Source organism: Sorex araneus, chromosome 1 (genome assembly GCF_027595985.1).
Source record: "Sorex araneus isolate mSorAra2 chromosome 1, mSorAra2.pri, whole genome shotgun sequence".
Taxonomy (NCBI): domain Eukaryota; kingdom Metazoa; phylum Chordata; class Mammalia; order Eulipotyphla; family Soricidae; genus Sorex; species Sorex araneus.
This window is the reverse complement of record NC_073302.1, coordinates 229045995-229070614: the sequence shown is the minus strand read 5'-3', so window position 1 is coordinate 229070614 and position 24620 is coordinate 229045995. Positions and strand designations below refer to the sequence as shown.

Genomic DNA, 24620 nt, shown 5'->3' with positions numbered 1-24620 from the left:
GTTTGAAACTGCCACCTAACAGGGTCAAGGCCCCTGTGATATTTCTGATCTTTCAGGAAGCAGGAAAGAAGACAAAGAAAGAAGAGAGAGTCCTGGCTAGAAACTTCTATGCTCAGATCTCAGTGTTACTTTCTGGAGAGGGTTTCAGTCACGCAGACTCCAGGGGCACCGCATCACTGCTTCTGTGCTTATGGTAACACTGCGTGGTTTTAGACACAGTCCACTGTGTGGCTGAGGATAAACTAATGAGGAGTGCTTCAAATATTGTCTTATCTCTAAAGTTCCTAACAAATTTATTCTGTTTGTTTGCGGGTCACACCTGGTAGTGCCCAGGGCTCACTTCTGGCTCTCTGCTCAGTGCTCTTAACTACTTGTGGTATCAGGGACTATATCCAAGGCAAAGAGCCTTCTCCACTGTACTATGTCTCAAAATTATTCTCCATAGTATTTTAAAATAAAATTTTTGTTAAGAACGTAATCTCTAGAGGGGAGAGTCTGGGGCGGGAGCTCAAAGGCTGACGGGCATCATCAGGGTCCCCCACTCTAGCCGTGGTGTCCCCCAGGACCACCTGGCCCAACATCATGCTATGGCTGGCTCTAAAAACTAAGCAGCCAAACCGAGCATCACTGGTCCGGGATCCCTGAGCAACTTGGGGTGATTTAAAACAACAACAACAAAACCAATCTACATCATCATCTCTCTACTGCTTGAAACTGCATCATTCTCATTATGTTGGTAATAGCATGAAATGCCAACAAGTAAAGCCCCTGGTTGGGGGCTGGAATAGGGAGGCACATCAGCAGATGAGGCATTTACTTAACTGACTTCAGTCAAAAGGCAAAGCAGCAGACTGTAACCAAGAGAACCCACCGAGACGTCATTTTCTGAAAATCACCGAGGAATTAGCCACCTTGAGTCTGACTCCTGCTGCTTTCCTTCCATTCTCAAGATGACCGAGAAGATTTCCTTGTGTCGGAATCTATGTGCCAAGATTCAGTCCTCTACCCAACTGGGTCTCTCAGAAGTGCCACACACTGGTGATGACTTGCCTTTATAAAAGAATCCACCTCTGGGGGCTGGAGTGACAGCATGGTGGGTAGGGCGTTTGCCTTGCATGCGGCCAACCCGGGTTCAATTCCCAGCATCCCATATGGTTCCCTGAGCACCGCCAGGAGTAATCCTGAATGCAGAGCCAGGAGTAACCCCTATGCATCACCGGGTGTGACCCAGAAAGCAAAGAAAAAAAAAAAAATCCTCCTCTGGGTCATAGTTCCCTATGTTCAACTTGCTACTTGCTACTTCCCAGTCTAGGAGATCCTCCTTTCTCTGGATTTCTTGAAATCTGGTGATTTTTAGAGTACTAGCCCAGACACTCTTTTTTTCCCCCACTCTACATATATCCCCTATACCACCAATGCTCAAACTTTAATAAATTATTTTATGGGTTGTGAGCAAAAATATCTCTACAACCTCACAATACATTTTGACACCAATTTTCCCCCCACATGGGAGTTTTTAAATAACATAATTTACAGGCTATCAAAATTTGAATTAAACAATTAAACCTCAAAAATTATGCACTGGATATTGTCATGGTTTTTTTTGATGCCATAATCCATTTGCTAAACACTTATTTTTTTATTTTTTATTTTTTGTTTTTTGGGTCACACTGGCGATGCTCAGGGGTTACTCCTGACTCTGCATTCAGGAATTATTCCTGGCGGTGCTCAGGGGACCATATGGGATGCTGGGAATCGAACCTGGATCGGCCGAGTACAAGGCAAATGCCCTCCCCTCTGTGCTATAACGCCAGCCCCTAAACATGTTTTTCTTAACAGAAACTTTACAATTTTTTTTCTCCTTAAATTTTGACTACAATTTCACTTCCCCACATCTTATCCTAACACATTTTATGCTTTATTATTTTACTGATCATATCATGTACTTTCCTGAAACAAATGCCTAGATTTTAAAATATAATTTAAAAAACTTTCCACAGTGATCATAAAACATTAAATTACCTTATAGACTGAGTGATAATTATTATGCTAGTATACAACTGAGCAAAATATAATAGAAACTTAAATATTTCAACATAAAAATACAGCATGTCTAAGTGAGCATGGTCTTACTATAGCAAGGTTGTTTTCCTAAATTAGTCCATATGCCTGTTACTTACTGATAAAATGAAATAGTTGAAATAATCTGATTCCTGATTTTCATTTTAATATATACAAGCACAAAGCAAAACCTCATTCACATAAATAAGCTGGTTATTTTAAAAATAGCAGGGCTCCTCAATGATCTGAACTCTTCCACATTACATGTGATCAACAGTTATCTTTAGTGACATGTAAACAAACAGACAGCTGAGATACTCTTCCACATTATTAAATCAAAGCAAATTTCCCCAAACCCCCTGACTGACTGACTGACTTGGAACCACCCTGCAGGGTGGCACTCTGCAGGCCTTTGCGACCTGCCAATCCCCACCAAGGGGCAAGAGGGTGAGAGGCAGTTCCCAGACAGGTGAGCTTTCAGGGTCCCTGCGAGCCTTCCCACCTTCATCTTTCCCCGGCTTACACCCCCTCTTTCAGCCCAGTCTAGCCTAAGCACTCCCACTATCACTTTTAAGGTGCTTCTTTCACGCGCCTTGTCAGCCTCTTCTAAAACAATCCCGTCACCATTCTGTCTACTCAGCCTTCATGGAGACCAAACACCCCCTCGCTCATGCCAAGCACCACCCGGCCCTCCAGCTGGAAGTCACACTCTCCCTGCGCAGCCATAGCCTGTGCCAGGTCACTGTCTAGAATTCTATTTGCTTCCTCTGTTCCTTGAAAACTCCTTTGGAATCCCCAAGAATCAGTTCGACTGGCCTCCAGTAGGATGCAGCTGCTGCAGGTGTGTGTGTGGCGGTGGAGGGGGCGGGTGTTGGAGGGGAGGGCAGGTGGAAAGGATGAGGAGGGGCCGCTGAGACAACAGAAGGAAGAGGTGACGACTCTGGGAAAGGGGGCCAACCTGTCATGCCAGACATGAAACCCAATCAGTAACGTGTGTAAATTTAAAATAATAATAATAATAATAATAATAATAATAACAATAATAATAATAATAATAATAATGATTCTGAAGTGCCCATCACAGGACAGGTGGGACCGAAGTTGGGGACGCCGATCAAGAAAAGCTGATATTAATGATGGAATTGGTGTTAGAACATCGTGTGTCTAAAAATGAACCATTAGAGATCATGGCATCTTAAAGGGAATGTATTCACATATCTAAAAACAAAAAGGCAAAAAAACCCTAACCACATCCCATCAGTTCAAACATGGGCCTGTCCAGGCCTCGCCCTGCCTCTCACCAGGCGAGTGGAATGCAGGCCCTCTCACCAGCGCTGCCACACTCGCGCTCACGTAGGCACACGGAAGCAAAGAAGACACCTCAATGTTGTCAAATAATCAATATGCCAAAGTTAATACCTTATCCTCTTTCAATTTCTTAAAATATACCACCTACACATTTTATACTTCAGATAGCACTTAAGAGCTTCCCATAAGTTCCAAATCAATCTTTAATTACCTTTGCATTTCACACACCAAAGTCAGCATGATTAACCAAACAGCTTTCTCCAACCTCTCACAAACTCCAATTATAATTCTATTCTGCGTCACAATCATTTCTTTTTTGGATTACTGCAACTAACCTCCTAGCTGGTTTCTCCTGATTCCATTCTTGCCCCTGAGAGCTCATTTTCAGTGCAACAACCATTGAAGTGCGCAAATCATTGATCTGATCTAAAATCCTACAAATAGCACCCCATTTCATGCAGAGTAAAACCCAAAGATGTTGCAAAGACCTAGACTTTACCAGATTTCCCCTCTTTTCTCCTCACCTCATTCTGTTCGACCCACATCAGCAATTCCTGCTGTTCTTGAACGTGCCAGGCAAGTGTTAGGGTTTTTGTATTAACTGTTCACTCCCGGAATTCCTCGCCAAACTCAAGTCTCCGCTCACTAGTAACTTCTAAATAAAGCTTCCACCAAGCACCTATTTAAAATCCCAACATTCCCCAGTGCAGGCACTCGGGACCTGCCCTGTATGACTCCATTTCTTGCCGATAGCACACACAGTCCTCCCCCACACACTGTGGAACTTGCTCACTTACTTTGTCTCCCCACACAAGGAGGGAGAAAAGGAGGCAGGGGCGGAGGGGTTTCTGCCTTGGTCACTGTGTATCCCAAGTTCCTAGGATCGTGCCTGGCATATAGCTGCTACACAATAATTATTTTCAAGTGGTAATTTCTTCAAGAAATGTGAGTTGTATTTTAGTAAAACAATAAAACAAGGACTGTTTCTTATTCCCTCAATGTCCAGCTAACCCAGGGGAGTACACAACCATGTTGGAGGAGGCAGGTTGGGAGAATGGCACATGCATCACCCTCCATAGTCTGTGCTCTCAGATGGCTGAAACCTGGGACTGGCAATCACTGAAAAAGCACTGCAAGACAAGGAAAGCATTCCTGATGGTACTGCCCGGCAGGAAATGTGACAAAAAATATAGTATGACAGCTCCCTGAAATGCACTGCCTTCGAAATTGACACTTCTTGCAAATTAAAACAAATAAAAGCATCGGTTTCCATAGACACTAAATCTAATGCCTACAGTAATCCCCAAAGCAAGAAAAATTTCAACAGAGCATTAATGTTTTATTTCAAACAAGAGAATAAAACAGTAAAGGAAATAAATTCTTAATGTCCTTGATAATAGCTTAATACTTCAACTAAAAAAAAAACAGGTTGTGCTGCACAGGTTTCAATGATATCCATGTACTTTTACAATGTAAGACAGGGACAGAACCCTGTTTGAGTTATTCATTTTGCAATGGATAACAACCAGTATCTTATTACTGCTAACCCTCTGCCTACAGCCTAAACATAAGGTGAAGAATTTTTAAAATATGCTACTACTATATCAAAGTAAATTCTCTCATTTGAGGCACATTACTGTCTTAATTTCATCTAACAGGGTTCTGCACTTTTACACATTTGCATAAATATCTCTATAAGAAGAAAGCCACTAAGAGGAAGTTTTGGCGGAATGAACACAAATACTTATTAACCTTCATTTGGCTTTTAAAAACATCACGCGGTCTTTATTTTCATGAGGGTGCCGATAACCACGCATCAGTGTTGCTTTCTAACACACAGGGGTGTATCTATTCAGTCTCAGATCAAATATCCCTTCACAGTCTGTCTCCCTCAGCATGGGACCGACCTGTCAGCTCTCCCCGAGGCACTGCCTACAAACACGACAACTTGCCATCCTTGTTTATTCCAAGGCTTCTCCAAGTTTTATTTTCTTTCCTGTGTCAGATTTACAGCTTGACTACCACTCAAGTCATCTGCCCCCATCATCTCAGAATTTATCAGACAGTATAAATCACAAGAGCACAGCTATAGAGTTCATATTACCTAATCACAGAATCTGCTCTGCTGTACCCTGGGATGGAAGAAGCCTTTTCTCCTGGAGATCCCAAAATTTGAAGTGTTGTATTAATGTCAACTTCAGATGAGTGCTTAATGGAATATTCCATTATTTCTGGAGGTATTAGCGGAGTCTCTCCCTGAGTATCATCAGCTAAGAGGTAGCCTTCAGTTTAAAAAAAATTAAAAATGAACACTTAACAAATCTACATTTATCAAAATGCACTACATTTGTTTTCAGTTTTATCTGACTTCTAGATATCATATAAATTGATGTAAAGGTAAATTTAAAATGTCAATATGTTCAAGTCTGATGAGAAGAACCTTCTCACTTGTCAAATAATTTACCTTCAAAAATATAGACAAGGACAAAGAACAAATGTTTTTCAACAAATCTTTTAACTCATAGTGACATGTAGGCTTGTAAAATATACTACCTATTAAAGACCTTCAGAAAATATTCTGTAGAAGTTAATAAGGATGTCTTCTCAAAAATGAAACTTCTCCCCATTTGGGCTGCTCACAATCTGGAAACACTGACAGTGGAGTTACACATGAAGACTCACAGTCAGCTGGCCAAATTCGCACTCTGTATGCAAAAATTAATAGCAGTGCGACCAGGGCCAATTTCTCATAAGTCGCTTAAGATTCTCTTTCTTATTCATAAGGATGATGAAAATAATAATGAAAGGAACCATACCTAAATTAAGACTATTTAGTGGGCTATTATGTGTTCCACATCAAACATCTGATGAGACAGGAACGGACTATGTTAGCCAGTATCCTTTCAAAATCCACCTGAGCTCTGGGGCCTGAGCTGCTGGATCCAAATCCTGCCCCAGACAGTGGACAGACTCTGTCCTTTAAGACACAAGCCTCTCTTAAGGCCTAAGTTGCTTAGCGAGCAATACAAAACCAAAACCAACCAACCTGTAACTAAAATAAGCCAGTGAATATCTTCATACAGATCATCAAGCATCTTGCTGTCCACAGTGCTTGAAGCAGGAGATGCAAGCAGGCGCTGCTGGTGTCGCTGTAACTGACCGTGGAGCCTTGTAACTCTTTCTTCTAACAAACTGAAAGGGGTGAGGGGGGAAACAATAGCTTCATAAAGCTCAGGCAGACTTAGAACAACTTACAATTGCCATTTATTAGATAATATAAATTAAGATGTCTGTGCAAAAACATACAAAGGTATTTATTATAATACACAACTGTTCTCATAGCTGTGATTTATTATTTACGACACAGAATTAAAACATTGCTTTACAAACAAAGTTTACAACAGGCATTTGAAAACTGGTCATTCCAAGTTTTATTTATATGGGTCAAATCATTGCTCATACCATGTTTTCCATAATCTCTCTGCCATCTATGCTGTAGGGCCTGGGCTCCAAATGTACAAGCCAAGGAATGCAATCATGAGTATGTTTCTGTCCATTTGTTCCAGTGTGCTGGGGTACGGGGCAGGGGTGCTTAAAGTCTTTAAACACTTTAAATGCTCCGGGGAATTGTGAATAGAGAGTATTTGCTCCATGGGGTTTCTTTGGACTGTGTGTACCTTGTCAGAAGAGGTATACAGTGCTCTGCAGCAATTCTTCCTAGCATTCCTACACTGGCCAGTTGATCTGAAAACTGGTCTCGATCATCCTCTTGAAGCTCACTTATTTCTTCTTCCTCGCGAGAGGCCACGCCATTGGCAGTCTAAATTATCAATGGGAGAAACAGAGAATGAGGGGCTGCATTCTTTTGTCTAAGAGTTCACAAGAAAAGAAACTCAAAGGAAAGCGGAAGGCAGGGGAACCTTGGGCCTCACTGCACCTGGTGGGACCAGGGAGGAGAGGCGCAGAGGAGCAAGAGGAAGCTCCCTGGGACCCACGGTCTGTTGAGGGAGATGCAGCGAACCCACCTCCCATCACAGAATCACATCCGTCACTAAGATCTGACACTCCTGAGAGCAGCAGTGCTTAGGAGACAAAAAACACTTCCAATCACTTGACATGTGGGCAGACATGGGTGGGTAACTAAAAACTGAAAAGTGGTAACTACAAGCAACATCCCACAAGAGAAGAGCACATTTCACCAGGAGAATTGCTTCTGTTCTCACTCTAATGCATTCAGCAAACATTCTAAGGGTCCAGATTTCTCATATATGACTCTATGTAAAAGAATAAAAAACATAAAATCTACAATAAAATGGATATTAAAACCTGATTTAAAACTTACCAAATTCCTCGTGCCATCTGGAGCAGCTAGGTGGCACTGAATATAGGAATTGAAAACTTGAACTGCATGTTGAGTGAAAAAACCTTTATGGAAATGTTTATCATCTTGGACCAAAGTCAGCCAGGACTCCAGCAGTTTGTCATACGCCTCCATGTAAACCATGTCATCTTTGTCAAGCTAACACAAAAGAACAGTCATAAAACAAACAGTAAGAGAAAATGGCCATTATAACAAGAGTGAAACAGGCATATGGAGAGGTCTCTAAGATGTTCCTGATTATTAGCCAACAATCACTTGAGCTTGTTTTGAAATTAATTAAAGATTTTAGTAAAAATGTGTAGACTTCCAGGATCCCTGAGCACCACCAGGTGTGGCCCCCAAACAAACAAAAACATGCACAGACTTCCAATTCAACCTTCTCATCTAACAACCTGATTCTTAGGTAAACAAGATCTAATTTTATTTTTCTTCTAGAAGATTAGTTGCTCAGTATATATGGCACATGTATTTAAAACATAAAAATCTGGGGCTGGAGCAATAGCACAGCAGGTAGGGCATTTGCCTTGCACGAGGCCAACCCAGGTTCGATTCCTAGCATCCCATATGGTCCCCCATGCACCACCAGGGGTAATTCCTGAGTGCAGAGCCAGGAGTAACTCCTGTGCATCACTAGGTGTGACCCAAAAAGGAAAAAAAAACACATAAACATAAAAATAGTAGCATTTCCTGTAGTCAAGAAGAAAAATGCTCAAAGCCAAAAGATAAAACTGTACTTGATGCAAACTTTTAATGTTAGAAAAACAGATGAAATATTGAAAATAGGCTGGCTTAATCAACATAATTAAAAGACATGGGGAAAGTCCTAAGGGTCCCTTAACAGGTGCAACAGAAAAGCCAAGACAGCTCTCCACAGGCAGTGAGGAGGTGGCGGGACCCACAGGAGCATAAGTCAGGGAGGCCCCTGTCACAACTCTGGAGGAAAGCACGCTCCGAGAACATTCTTCAGGGGGATCAAGTACTTTTCCCTGTCTCTATGGTGCTCAAAATGTTTGTTTACATCATTTTCACATACTACTAAGAATAAACACCCTAATTTTGCCTTTAATTAGCAACCCAGTTACCCAATTCACTTATTTTTGCTTTTAGGTTTTGCTTTTAGGGCCATGCCCAGCAGTGCTCAAGACTGACTCCTGCCCAGGGCTCAGGGAGCATACTGGGATGCAGGGATCAAGGCCTGGTCTGCCACGTGCAAGGCAAGCACCCTACCCACTGTACTACCACTCCAGCCATGTTTATATAATTTAATCTGTGCGCCCTTGAACACATATAAATTTACTAGGTAAATTTTGTAAAACAATATTTAGACTCAAGCACTGTGCCTAGTACAAGAACATAAATGATTTGTCATTCAAACTTTCTGAACTTGGTCAGAAGGCAAGTGTGCGGATGTTTGAGCATTGTATAACTGAGAGTTAAACCTGAAAGCTTTGTAACTTTCCACATGGTAAACTAATAAAAGAAAGAAAGAAAAAAAAAAAAGAAGGCAAATGTGAGAAGCAAGCAATTCCAGGTGATACCCTAAAGACCTTAACAGACAAGCATGCGGCTGGGGCTCACTAGTGACTGATGGCAACTCAAAGGCCTCGCATGCTACACAGAGGATTAGAATTCTTGATTACACAGTCACTACAGGAGAAGGTCTGCCACAGCACATAATTTCTGACATTCCATTAACAGGAAATAAACCCAGAAACACTAAAGTCTATAATTCTAATCTATAACTTGCATATCTAGTTTTTAAATCAAGTAAGTTTTCATCCTACAAATTCAGGACTCTGGAATCTTTGGTAGGGCACCATCTCAAAATTTACTTTAGCAATCTGTCAGTGACCTTAAAAGATTTATTTCAAGTAATCCATAAAAAACTAGACAAGTTTCTCAAACTGTGGTTTATTACATTTAGTGATATTACATTTAATAATGAACATTACTCCTAATAATGTAAAGATGTTTTTATTATTCACATGAGCCATTCCACTCGCACTCAACATTATACAGTACGAAATACACTGGGTCTGGGTGATAGCATAGCAAGCAGGGTGTCTGCTGTGCAACAGCTGACCCAGGTTCAATCCCCGACATACCACTTGGTTCCCTCGGCACCACCATGAGTAATTCTGAGTACAGAGCCAGGGAAGACCCTGACCACCACCACATATGATCCAAAACCCAGGGTGAAAAAAAAAGCTCCAAGAAGAATACAAATTGTTAACAATAAATAAGGAAAATTGCCATTATTCAGATGGCTGTCTATAAAAGATTGAAGAAATTATTAAAATCAATAAGAATGTTGAAGGGTCGGAGAGATAATAGAGCAGGTCGAGTGCACTTGTGTCTGAAAGGGATCACTCCCTGGCACCCCATAGGGTCCCCCCAAACCCTTCCAGGAGTGTCCTCTGAGCACTGCCAGGTTGGCCCTAGTCCCATACCCGCCTCAAAAAAGACCAACAATGTTTATTCCAGGGGCTTGGGATAGGGCTTAGAGGTAGAGCACACACTTTGCACATGTGAGGCCCCAAGCTTGAGGCCCAGCACTGTCCTACATTGCAAAGTGGGCCCCTTAGCACCAAGACAAAGTGTGAGACCCTGGCCCAGCAACAACAAAACATGTGACGTCTAGCAATGTGATAAAGTGTGAGCCAGCAGGGCGGTTTCCCAATGAAAAGGGAAAGAGGGAAAACCCAAGTTCCCAGAGAGCAGAACAGAATGATCCATCATGGCACACTGCCACTGCCATACCTCATAGACCTATGGCCAATCATCAGACTTGAGCCCCAAAGTCAGCAGCTAGGATGCACACACTCCGATGACTGCGTACCAGGGGGCCTTCGGGGTGACACCACAGCTCTTTTACCACATTTCAGATAACATACATTTTCTTTTTTGGCCTTTTAAAGCATCAGAAGATATTTTATCACACCCACATCCCACAGCCAGCACTGTGTAAACAGCGCAGCTTCACAACTAATCTCTGAAGAGATGCCGTGTTAATGAAACTCCCAGGTCTCCTCAGAGTGAGGGCAGGCAACCCTCTACCCACCCCTCAGTCCTCGCACTGTGGAAACCCCAGCAGCCACGCCTACATCCCATAGCCACTGCCCTGTCAGCAACAGCCAAACTTCACTGCTTCACAACTATTCTTGGAAGAGATGCCAAGCCAATCCCAGGAAACTCATAGGCACACTGGTCTTTGGGCTGATAACCCTTGGGCCCTCGAGAGGGGGACGAGCCGAGAATTGTCCCAGTTCTACAGATCCTGGAGTGCACACCAGCAAATTCCACAAGACAGTTCAGCAGAAGAACAACAAATCTCATGGGAAGGTAGCATAAGAAGCTCTCTAAGCAAACACAATAACACAGATGGGAGCCAGAGCGATAGTACAGCAAGCAGTAGGGCGCTTGCCTTGCATGAGGCCAACCAGGGTTTGATGGCCGGCATCCCACATAGTACCTGCAACACTGCAGGTGACTCCGGAGCAGAGTCAGGAGGAACCCTTGAGCATTGCTGGGTGTGATCAAAACAGCCAAAATAAATTAAATTTAAAAACAACCCCCCCCAAAAAAATAACACAGAAGGCTCGGTAAGCAACAAACAGCTCAGTAAACCCTCACACAAGGAATTTAATAAACCCCCTATAAGAACAATTTCCACAAACTATTTTTTACTAAACTATTTTTTGATAATTCCACTTGCCACTTTGTTGTAACAAGCAATATAAAACCAACTATCTTGTGCCTGCCAAGGAGCAAGCTTTGGGGGGGGCGGTGGGAAACCTAGGGACAATGGTGAAGGGAAGGTCACTCTGGTGATGAGACTGGTGTTGGGAAACAAATGCATGATGAAGAACTTTGTAAACCACAGTGTTTAGTTTAAAAAGATATTTTAAATAGCCTCTATAAGTGCTGGAGAGAAAACAGAAGAGGTAGGGTGCATACCTTAATCACAGCTGACCCGGGTTTAATCCCTGACACCCCATAAGGTCCCCCAAATCCCTCCAGGAGTGATCCATGACTGCAAAGCCAGGAGTAAGCCCTAAGCACCACCGGGTGTGGTCCCCCTCAAACCAAAACCAAACCAAAACAAAAGCCCAAACCACCTGTGATTTTTAAGGACTAAAGAAAGGCTATATAAAAATGATCAAACATGGGGCTAAAAGAGCCAAGTGCAGGGCTCAATTTGTTATCTGCAGCAGGAAGAACTGGTTTTACTAATGCAAAGGAATTTACTGAATACTAAACTAAGCCTTGGCATATGGAGAACTATAAGACAGTTCCCTGCCTCCCATAGAAGCATCTGTGTCCTGTTTAAACTCTTAACAAAGCAAATGCTTCACAGACATCATCTGCTAAGTCTTAACAGTTTGTCTTGCTAAAATAAATAGATCAGCAACAAATCTTAAGTGGAACTCAGGAATATCATCCTCTGATCGCCAACGTCTCAAAGGAAAAAGCAAGGTGTTTTCTAAGATCTGTTGGTTCTTCTTTAGCACATATCCAATGCATGCTGTTCTAGTTACTTATTCACTACAGAAAAGCACAAATACAATACAAAAGTCTTGCAAGACATTTTAGTGTTGAAAGAGAACAATGTAAAGCCCAAGTCTAAGAAACAAGAGACCACAGTGGACTGTCAGAGAACCTAAAGACTTTTAAAAAAACAAAACAAAAGAGTTCAGGTTCCTTTGGATAGCAAACAAGCAATACGTGAGGCACGTGTGAGAAAGCTGGGGCTGACGCCGGCGGCGAGGTTTCCAGTCTAAGCACGGGGCCCGCCCGCCCGGCAGGGACCCTTCCACACACTCTGACTGGCACCCAGAGGGGTGGCTGCGCACGTGCAGAGACAAAGCACAAGCAAGAAGACACAGTGTGCCAGGGTCCAGGCACGGCCGGGCCCGCTGCCAGACAGGTCTTGGAACAGGCCTCAGAGCTTACAAGACTACGTGACCCCACTTTACTCTCTGGAGACAGAGGGTGGAGAAGGTAATAGAGAAAATGGTCCCAGCACTTTCACTGAAAATCCCGCAATTAACCTGGAAGTGTGTAAAGGTAAATCGGCAAGTCAACTCGTAGCACTTCCTTCAGTGGGAAAACAAACTTGCTGTCCACGCCTGCTAAGTATACAAAAAAAAAAAATCCCAGTTGTTAGTTTTATGGAAAGGTTGTAAAATAAAATTTGGAAATAAAACTTTCAATAGACAAATCTTGCTCTCTTTTATGACACAGAATTGAATTTTGGAAATTAAGATGTAACATTACCGCATGGCTTTAGCTGGAGTATAATTTGAAGACAAAAACACAAGGTGCAGAAAGATTAATGACTATCAGGGAAGGAACAAACAGTTCAACACAGTGCTTTGTTTTGTTTATTACTAGGTCATCGTGAGATACACAACTACAAAGCTGCTCATGATGGCACAGGTTTTGTTTTTTTTAAATAGAGTTAAACCATTCTATGTGATACTGTAACACTTTTGTCAAATGCCATGGAACATAGGGCTAGAGCAATAGTACAGCGGGTAGGGAGCCTGGCTTTACATGGCTGACCAGGTTCCATCCTGGGCACCATATATGGTCCCCTGAGCTTCAGCAGGGATGACCCGAGTGCAGAGTCAGGAGTAAAACCTGAGTACAGCCAGTTATGACCCAAATACAAACAAAAAATGGCCACCTCCATCTTTAGCCATCATCATTACCTCCCTATGTAAATATATGCCCTGACTGGAGTCTAGAAAGCATGACGCAGACATACATGCAATGTGGCCAGAGACAGAGACTAGCCCCAGACCCAGAGCTCAGAGGATATGGGGGTCTCCCCATGCACCACCAGCCAGCTCTCCAAAGACCACCAGAGCCAAGCTTTGCCAGTGTGGGCCCGAGTTCTGAAAAATGCATCTGGAGAGACACAGACAATTTTCACAGTAAAAAAAAAAAAAAAAAGCTTAGGAAATACCCTTTCCAAGGGTCAGAAAGATAAAGCCAGGTGGCTTTATCTTTCCACATGGCCAACCTGGGTTCCCTCCCTGGCACCTCGTATGGTCCCACGAGCCCACCAGGAGTGATCCCTGAGTGCAGTCAGGAGTAAACACTGAGCGATACCTGGTGTGATCCCAAAATAAAACAAAACAAAACTCCTACCCCCAGACCAACATCAAATTTGGGTTGTGGCTTTCAGAAGAAATTTTTTAATGGAATACTTCTCAGCTAATAAATTTCATTTTGAAAATACATATAGCTCCCCCAATTTTTTGTGTTAATCAAGTCTATGCATTAAGCATCCTACCTGGAGAATGGTGGGTATGGGATAAATACTTATGGGATTGAATTACTCCAGCCAGACCCTGGTGGACAAGCATCTCAAGGATCTGTCGAATGTCCATGGGGCAGAAATAAACACTTCATCTTGGGGGTTTCGCTGTTGGCCAGAGGTGGGCAGGATGCTCCTCCGCAGTTCTGGGGCCCCTGGGCTGCTCCCCGCAATGTTCAATATTCAGCCCTGCACTGCAGGCCTCTTAGCTCAGTGCTCAGGGTACCAGGATCCAACTCAGGGAGACTAGCTGTGTCGTGGGTACCTCCAGTATTCATTTCTGATCCATCAACCCATTCAATATGGCCCTGTTCCCAGCATTAGCATTGTGTACAACAAAATGAACATTATGATAGCTAATGAACCTTCTTCTAAATCTACAATAACTTAAGAGCAAGAATTCTACAAAATTTAAAAACTGGTTCACAGCTGATAGGAAAAAATGAAAACCAGAGCTAAACATACAAGTCAGGAGACCCTGCATGGGGGCCAGGGACAAAACAGAACAGGGGGACAGAGGCGCTACATGTGAGAGTCCTCGCTCTGAGCTCCAGCAACCGCACGCTCTCCGGAGCTCCACGGAGCAGCGACCAGCCCTGCCTGGTATGGTCTCGCCACCAGAGAATAAAGTAACACTGCACGGTGAAATTATGATCCACTAAAAATTCATGAAGAAAACCTTCAGGCCAGAAAGACAGCATGACAGGGAAAGCACCTGCCCCGCACAGCTGACCAGGCTCAATCCCCAGCACCCATCTCTTTAGCCACTCCAGGAGTCCCTGAGCACCAATGACTGTGGCCCAAAACACCAAACCAAAGCGAACACGAGGAGAAGTAGAAAGCAATTTCACGTCTCACATACTTATTGCTCTGGCTTTCAAACAAGAGTGAATGTACAGATCGGGGCTGGGAAGTCGTCTTGAACTTTATAGTCCCACACATTTATCCTTTTTGTTTCAAGTTTTGGGGCCACACCCAGTGATTCTCAGGGCTCACTGCTGGTTCTGTATTCAGGAAACAGTCTTGATGGTGCTCAGGAGAACCACATGGGATGCTGGGAATTAAACTCGGTCAGCTGCATGGAAGGCAAGCGCTCCAACTGCCGAATATCTCTCAAGCCCCCTAGAATTCAACTTTTAAAGACAATGGTTTCATCTCCACAATCATTTTGTCTCTTCAGTCCAGCAATAGCCAATAACTGAATTTCACTGATGCAATGTAAAAATCTTGGTTTTAGGACTGCTCTGTAATGTTGGGAAATTTTAAGAGCCTACTTAACAATCTGAAGACTAGGCAGTCACACACACCTGCTGGCCGCGAGGGGAGGGCAGCCGTAAGCAGGATCTCTTCACACACAGATTCAAGCCACCAAATTTGGTTAAGTGTCCATGAACGACATACTTCATAAACACACATAAGCATCCAGAGTTTTTTTTTAATTACTTTTCTTTGAAGACACGCTTACTTTTCTTTGCTATACAACATACATATAATCACTACCAGTGACATTTCTAAACAAAAAGGAAGAAAAGGAAAGAAAGAAAGAAAGAAAGAAAGAAAGAAAGAAAGAAAGAAAGAAAGAAAGAAAGAAAGAAAGAAAGAAAGAAAGAAAGAAAGAAAGAGAGAGAGAGAGAGAGAGAGAGAGAGAAAGAGAAAGACCAAGGTTAAAGCAGAGGCGAGAAGGAGAAAAGCTGACACGGGGAAAAGGACTGATGCTGGAACACTGTATGCCTGAAACTCAATCATAATAACTTTGTAACTTTGCAGTTCAGTGATTTAATTTTTAAAAATAATTTAAAAACAATTAATATCCCTATGGGCTGGAGTGATAGCACAGCGGTTGGGCGTTTACCTTTCACGCGGCGACCCGAGTTCGATTCCTCCACCTCTCTTGGAGAGCCCGGCAAGCTACCGAGAGTATCGAGCCCGCGCGGCAGAGCCTGGCATACCCATGTGTATTGGATATGCCAAAAACAGTAACAATAAGTCTCTCAATGAGAGACGTTACTGGGGCCTGCTCGAACAAATCAATGAGCAATGGGATGACAGTGACAGTGAATATCTCTACAGTTCTGAAAATTCTGGAGGTCTTTGGCTGCCAGGGCTCTGCTCGGGGCAGGGAGAGAAACTCGACCCACCCCCTCTGAAAGGCCCTGATGAAGACAGCTAGGCGCGGGAGCAAGAGACTCTGGATGCCTTATGCATGAAGGAACAGGCAGAGGTACCCAGGTGTGCAGGACCCGGGACTGAGATCTCCAAGCCTGCTCGGATTGGGACTGGGCCTCCTCCACCCAGATCTCCCATTTTCCAGTAGTCAGGCAGTCACACCCAGAAACTGGCCCCCAGCACCCTTTAATCCCATCAACGGCCAAAATCCAGAGACTATAAAATCAAGCTCCTGGAAGTGCGAGGCCGCTTTGCGGCCACGCAACATCTTATAGCCTAGTTCTCCCTCTCAGATAACCTGGCAAGCTAACGAGCGTTTTCCTGCCTGTGCAGGAGAGCATAGCAAGCTCCCCGTGGCATATTCATGTGCCAAATACAGTAACAATGATGGGTCTCATTCTCCTGACCCTGAAAGAGCCTCTAATGCGGCACACTGGGAAGGACAAGTAAAGAGAGGCTGCTAAAATCTCAGGGTTAGGACGAATAGAGACGTTACTGGGCCCAATGAGCAAATTGATGATCAATGAAATGATAGTGATAGTGACAGTGATAGTTCTGAAAAGATACCACCCAAATAAAAAAGTATATATCATGAATGTCTTTCTATGGGAAAGATAACCTTCAATATAAAAGAAAAACAAAATATTTCACAAAATGAAAACCATAATGGAAGCAACTAGTAGAATTAAGTAACAATTTTGGGGGTGGGGGTGGAGAGGGGCCACTCGAAGCAGTGTTCAGGGCTTACTCCCTGCTCTATACTTAGGGTCCTTCTGGCAGGGGGCTGGGGGGGAAGGGGATATAAGGTGCCAGGTTCGCAACCAGGTCAGCTGTACCAAGGCAAACATCCTGCCCACTGTACTATTTGCTCCAGCCCTAAACAACAAAATGTAAGACTTGTTCTTACTTGCTGATAAAGTACTATTTTAAAGATTCACCTTTATTAATATTTTACATCTTATTCTGGACTAGAGCGATAGCATAGTGGTACGGCATTCGCCTTTCAGGCAGCCGACCCGTGTTGATTTCTCTGCCCCTCTCGGAGAGCCCAGCAAGCTACCGAGAGTATCATGCCCGCATGGCAGAGCCTGGCAAGCTACCCATGGCGTATTAGATATACCAAAAACAGTAACAATAAGTCTCACAATGAGACGTTACTGGTGCCAGCTCGAACAAATTGATGAGCAACGGGATGACAGTGACAGTGACATTTTATTCTGCATATGGAACAGGCACTTTTACACTGCTAATCCGCTACATAACAAATCAGATTAAGTAAGCAAGCATCCGGACCACACCAACAGAGAAGCAATTTTCCCCAGACCCAGTTGTCTGTCATTATTTGGTCCAGGACAACACTGGTTTTCCAATGCTCATATTAGCTGGACCACAGACTACAAAGCAGCTTTCTCCTATGCTTCAATGTTCAATTTGTACTTAAGAGTCAAGATTTTATGTCTTTTTCCATCCCAAACTATATGATATGCACCAGGAAACAAAAGATATGGCCTCTAGCTACCAAGCTTTACTCGATCCATCTATTATTTTTTTTTGCTTTTTGGGTCACACCCGGCGATGCACAGGGGTTACTCCTGGCTCTGCATTCAGGAATTACTCCTGGCGGTGCTCAGGGGACCATATGGGATGCTGGGATTTGAACCCGGGTCGGCCGCGTGCAAGGCAAACACCCTACCCGCTGTGCTACTGCTCCAGCCCCTTACTCGGTCCATCTAGATTCGTCTTTGTGTGTCGGCATCAGCAGCACATTTCCCAGGCCCCTCCCCCAGCAGATACAAGACACAATGAAAACCACCTGTGCTGGGAGGAAACTTGGCAGCTCGGTTTAGTCTCTGGCAACTTATCTGCCTCCCCACATCCCTGTGCTTCACCATGCCCAGCTAATCTGGCTCTTGTGAGTAATACAAAGTTTCAGAAGAATCTTTTCCCCCTGATTTTTCCAACAGTTAGCCGATTGCTTCTTAAAACCATTTGTAAAACGTATAAACAGTTGGGTCAGAGAGATAATACAGGAATTTAAAGCTCTTGCCTGTCTGGTGGTTGACCCTGGCTTGAATGCCCAGTAAAGCCAACAGTGAGAAACAATACTTGCAAAACAAAAGCTATCAGACACACCAAAACAAAATAACAAGAGCATATCTTTTCATGAAACAAGCAGAAGTTACATCCGCTTCTTTGACAGTACACCAAGGTTTTCTACATGCCAATATTCTTTGTACTTTCCCTTGCTTTGGGGGCTACACCCAGCAGTGCTCAGGGTTGCCTCCTGGTGGGTTTGGGGGACCTTATAGGGGCCCATGAGAGAAGCCGGGTTGGCAGTGTGCAAGGTGAGCACCCCACCCACTGTACTACCAGTGTGACCCCACTCAGGCCAGTACCTCCACAGAAAACCTTAAGAGTTGTTTTCTAAGCTGTCATTTTTCTAGCCAAAAAAACAAATTCTGAATTCTAAGTGTACAAACCAAGAATGAGAGATTTTCCAGGATATCACTTTAACGTGACTATGAACATCCTTGGCCCACAAACAGAAACTGAAAAAGCAGCCGTGTTTCCAGGATGCAAACACCTGATTTAACAGTGAAAACAGATCCCGGAGAAGTGCACAACAAGGCCCGAAAAACAGTGTGGGGCTGAAGCGATAGCACAGCGGGTAGGGCATTTGCCTTGCACTCGGCCAACCCGGGTTCGATTCCCAACATATGGTTCCCTGAGCACTGCCAGGGGTAATTCCTGAGTGCAGAGCCAGGAGTGACCCCTGTGAATTGCCAGGTATGACCCAAAAAGCAAAACAAAACAAAACAAAAACCAACAATGTGAAATGGCTCAGCACTCTGCCTGAGAGGGTCTGTGTAAGGACTTAAACTGTCCCTGGATATGCATAGTGAGAATATAAATGTTCCCCTGAGAAATCCAAATCTCTCACACAAAGACTTTAAATTTCTATTCTTATACTATTTACATCTTTAAGCATATAAAGAACTAGACTATTTCTTCACTAGTCACATCACTAAAATGCCCAATTAAACAAACACAGTCACTCTGGGTTCTTTATCACCTAGAACTTTCTAGGGGATATGAAATATATACAGAAATGCTGCCAGGTGCCCAGAAAAATAAAACTAAGCATTGAAGATAAAATTCTAATATTTGCAAATTTTTTTATCCATACAATCTTTGAAAAAGATCTATGTTGATTTTCAAAAAGAAGTTAGTTTCAACAATTTAATGACTACTTTGTCAGTAAAAAGTCAGTTTTCCCCACAATCACTGTACTTAATCATTAAGTAAAAATGCAGCTGTGCTATCCAAGAGATTTCTAAACTAGATTTTAAAAATTTAAGTTTTAGGGCTGGAGCAATAGCACAGCAGGTAGGGCGTTTGCACTGCACGCGGCCGACCCGGGGTTCGATTCCCAGCATCCCATATGGTCCCCTGAGCACCGCCAGGAGTAATTTCCTAAGTGCAAAGCCAGGAATAGCCCCTGTGCATCGCCAGGTGTGACCCAAGAAGCCCCCCCCCCAAAAAAAAAATTCAAGTTTTACAAATTTGGTTCAAATATGCATCTGAGAATTTGTAGTCAAAACATCTTTTAAGTACTATTACCAATGTGAGTTTTAAAGTAAATTAAATTTTACCAAGATGTATTGTCAGATCCTATCTGCCACCAAAAATTAAACAGCAAAATCTAATCAAAATAAGCATAAACACAATTATCTAGAAGAAATTATATCTACTCTCCAAATTTGTTAAATTCCCAAAATACACACAGCTGTAACAGAATATGCCAAAATTAGCAACACTCCTTAAAGCTGATGAAAGCCATTATTTTAAAATTTCAACACAAGCATTTCATTCAGGTATTAAATTGTCTGTTAAAAATCTTAAAGTCAGTAGCACTGTAGCACTGTCACAGTAAGCTTAATAAAATCAACATTTTTTTTTCTTTTTGGGCCACACCTGGCGATGCACAGGGGTTATTCCTGGCTTTGCACTCAGGAATTACTCCTGGCGGTGCTCAGGGGACCATATGGGATGCTGGGAATCGAACCCGGGTCGGCCGCGTGCAGTGCAAACACCCTACCTGCTGTACTATCTCTCCAGCCCAAAAAGCGACATTTTTTAAAAAGTCACATTTGCAGACTGTCAAATAATTGATGCACATATGAACAAAACTGCAAGTTCGTATGTGCATGAACAGCCAGCAGTGTCTTAGGAAATAACTTGATAGGAGGAAGGTTCTCCAGGCACAACATATGTCCTGCTACGACACAGAAATGGTTTCTTCTAGAACAGCACTCACCACTTCTTCCAACGCAGCGCTTCGCCCAAAAGAACAGGTGAGGTGTGTGAGGCAGTTCACGAAGGAGGAGAAAAGCTCATTTGGAATGGCAGTTAGAACATTCCGGGGGAACACAGTAATTAGGTTGCTGATAATACTGGAGATTCCCACAGCTTCAGAATCTTCTATTTCAATTCTATAAAACACACAAGCTATTAGGGGGGCCGACATAAAGTGCCAGTACCTCATTTCCAAACACTCAGAGTATCATTATCTAGCCACTTTTCAACATGGTTTTGTGTATTAAATTCAAATTACCCATAACTGCACTCCCAAACATAAGAATCACTAGCTTCTTTTTCATTGCACTGTTTAAAATAAAGAAAGCACTGGAAGTTCCTTTCCCAGCTATAAAAGGCAAGTGTACCTACCCATTAATAGTATTCAGCAATCCCTCAATGAAGTGTGCTAGATAATCAACCTGCGAGCCTTCATCAGGGAAGACAGGTCCATGCAGAGAAGCCAACTGGGCGAGGCACTGCAAAGAATCTTGTGCCATATCTGAGTCTTCTCTGATTTTTCGATGTACCTGTTAGAAAGAATCACTAATCCATAAAAATGAAGTCATTTATAAAGGCCTATCATGACAAATGAAGAGAAAAGTTCACTGTTGCTGGGTATTTCTAGAAAATCATTTCCCAAAATCAAACTAATCTGAGTTTTGACCCTCAGTTCTTTTCACATTATGGTTATTGGCCGTGTTTAAACCTAACAAACAACGAACTTTTAACTGAGGACTACCTGCATTTTGAAAATGGAACTGTCTCCAGCGTGTTCTGACAAAGAGAGCAACAGATGCCAGCCAGGCAGACATACTGCTTCTTCTAAAAACAGCAACGACAGTCATCTGTATTATGCTAACTATGCCCAGCTACAGTTTCTTGCTAAAGTTAGCAGACAAGTTCAATCAAGATCATATAGATGCTGTTTTTGTGGAAGTCAACAGTTGTACATGTACAAACCAATGCACTACTCAATTCCTGGGCCTCTGAATAAATACTAAATCCAATTAATACATAAGCATCCTCTTGTTGATTCTGAAATCGCCTACAATTTGCATGAATCTCCTTTTATCCCAAAACATTAGTAGTAATTTTCTAATAGAAACCTGATCTATATTTTATCCCATTGATGTGATATTACTGTGAGATACCTGACATAAAAGTATTCTGAATTATGCCCCCGACTTCACAGTGATAGTTGTCTCAGATTTTCAAGATGTTTCACTTCTGTGATCTGACACTAAAAATAGTCTAAATGTTTTGTTAAGAAATGATGGCTTACTTACTCCACTACAATATTTACTTGACCACCTTGTTTGCACCTGGCTTATCCACGCCTTCTTTTCCTATGCAAGCCTCCCTACTTTGTGAATCATGTAACTGTAAACATTTTTCTTTTTATGAAGCTTATTCTGCCAATCATGTTGTGAATGGCATGTAAGTTGAAACATTTTCTTCAGTATTACTAGGTAGAGTGCCAGCCCAGAAGTGAACAGACACTCGAATTCTCATTCACTAATTAATCCCACTAATCTTTAATTAATCCCTGAGCTACATAGCGTCATTAAGAAATTTTAAATAGTCATTAAACGTTAGAAAATTCATTTATCTATAGATTTGTTTAAAATGGTACCCTCGGTGGTTCTGAATGGAGGCTGGAATGTCCCAGCCTACAGACCAGTCTGGCCTTTGTCTGTTTTCCTATGGCTCAGGAGGTGAGAATGACTTTTACATTTTTAAACAGTTAGGAAAGCAAAAATTAAAGAACTGTATTTCAAGAAAAAACAGAAATTTTTATGAAATTCACACTTAGCAATGTCACCAAAGTTTTGCTGCACATGGTCACATTTTTGTCATGTGGGAAAATGGTAAAATGTGAACTACGGTCACACTATAGTTCAGCTATGAGCTATATATTTCTGTACTCTAATGGCAGAACAGAATTAGTGCCACAGTTATAGGACTTGCCTGATATTTTCTATTTGGCCTTTGCAGAAAAGCTGTGCTAATCACCTGATCTAAAACATCACAAATAACTTTCAAAACATCCTAATTCATAGAGTTGCACCAATTCATGAGCCTTTAAACACAACTCATTTTTAAGTTTCTTACATGTAATCTATAACTAAATTCCTGCCATTATGCCTTTTAACTTAATAAAGATTTAAACATGATACCCAGAAATACAATCTATGGACTCCGGCAATCTGGGAAAACAGGAGGGTTCTTCTCTATCAGTAAAGGAAATGGCTTTTGGTTCTGGTCTAGAGATGAACAATTTAAATTAAGAACTTTGATGAAAAAGCTAAGAATGATATAATATGAAACTGTTTTTGGAGCATACACACTTTTTAGGCTACTTTATGATCTCTGAAACTCATGAAAAATCAATGGCTAATTAATAATGCAATAGTCTTGCTCTCTTTCTAATGTAAACATCACAATGGAGTTCTATCATAACTGAATTATGCAAATCAAAAACTTGAACTTATCACCTGAGTAGGGAAGGCAGAGCTTAGAGTACGATAAAGGCTACCAAATGCATAGGGAAGTGAATGGTAGAACAAAACAAAGAATAAAGACAAGACAGAAGCGAGGTTAGTCAAATGATCAATTGTATAGAAACGATACGTCAGTTTGTGGGTTATTTAAATTAAAACACGTAATAGCACTTGAATTAAGATTTTTTGGGGGAAGGAGGCTGTTGGGGTACACCCAGCTGAGCTCAGAGCTTGTTCGTAGCAGTGCTCAGAGGACTGTATGTGTACCGGGATTGAACAGTGGTGGTTCGCCTGCAAGGTAAACATCTTACTGGCTGTACTCTCCCCCCAATACTTGGTTATAATGCACTGACTCTCAGGAGTAACCTATGTTGAAGAGATTTAGGATACATTCACGTTGACGTAGTAACGAAAGTCCTTCACATAGAACAAACAGTCCAAAAGAAGTGTGTCCGGTTAACAAAGCTGAGAACTAAAGGATGCTAAGCTGTTATGTAATGGACACAGAAAGGAGAGCTCAAAATGGGATCCAAAAAAATCTGCCAAAAGGGGAGGAGAAAAAACTAAAACTAAGGAAAATAAATGATTTTTCCAAGACCTCATAAAAGAAAGGAGAATTAGGAAGTTTATCAACTTCTGAGGGTCTGAATGTAATCTGAAATATACCCATCTCAGATATGCTCACTGGATGTAAAGTCTCAACTCCACGCAAGAGAATTCTTATGTCTCTCTTTTAAACTGAAGGAATTAGTGATACCCAACAAAGAATGTCTAAAAAGTATGTAGATGAATTCACATATTTAAAACCAAATTTTGTTAATTTTTATTTTTGTTAAAGAGAGTGAAAGAGACCAGCCATTATTTTGGTAATACATAACAAAATTCAAAGTATTTACAAACTGTTTAAAGTAGGCCCCATATGCAATACTGTTAAAATAATATCATGAAGAAGGGTTAACTTTCAAACTCTGAAGTTATTTGCATGTGGTAGCTCACAGCTGACAGAGCAGCTGGCCGCACTGTCTAGACAGCTGCTCAGATTTGTAGTGGTGGTTTCCAGTACCGCCAGCAAGTTCTTCACCTCTTCAAAAGCTGCTAGAATGGGACCTAGTTTCAGTCAAATGAACCATACAAAGAATTAGCCTCAGCTACATAGCAAATCAATTTCCATAAGATGGAACAGGCAACAGAAATTTAAAATTTAGTTACAGAGATCTCGTAGATATTCAGTTTCAAATCATTTCTTTGGTCTAAAGAATAATGTGCAAGGTAATACTTAGTTTGAGAATTTCTTCACATTGCGTAGATAACTGCCCCAGATATTTAAAAGTAAGGATGTACCACAAATTACTATGTTTTATTTATTTTTTTCGGTTTTTGGGCAGCACCTGAAGATGCTTGGAGCTTACTCCTGGCTCTGCACTCAGGAATTAATCCTGGTGATGCTCAGAAGACAATATGGGATGTTGGGGATCGAATTCATGTCTGCTGCATGTAAGGCAAGCACCTTATTCACTAT

The 24620-nt window shown here is 42.2% G+C and overlaps 1 protein-coding gene across 3 annotated transcripts in view; it reads right to left on the bottom strand.

Annotated features, from left to right (window-relative positions):
• The window catches only part of XPO4 (exportin 4), a 119544-nt gene that overhangs the window by 18032 nt on the left and 76892 nt on the right, over window positions 1–24620 (bottom strand). For all 3 annotated transcript variants that reach the window (XM_004604502.2, XM_055134569.1, XM_055134577.1), the window contains 6 exons: window positions 20970–21127; window positions 20560–20734; window positions 7712–7888; window positions 7047–7189; window positions 6416–6561; window positions 5474–5651 (listed from right to left, as the gene is read on the bottom strand). In XM_004604502.2, coding sequence (XP_004604559.1) covers window positions 5474–5651; window positions 6416–6561; window positions 7047–7189; window positions 7712–7888; window positions 20560–20734; window positions 20970–21127 — 977 coding nt within the window. The remainder of the gene's footprint in view (window positions 1–5473; window positions 5652–6415; window positions 6562–7046; window positions 7190–7711; window positions 7889–20559; window positions 20735–20969; window positions 21128–24620) is intronic.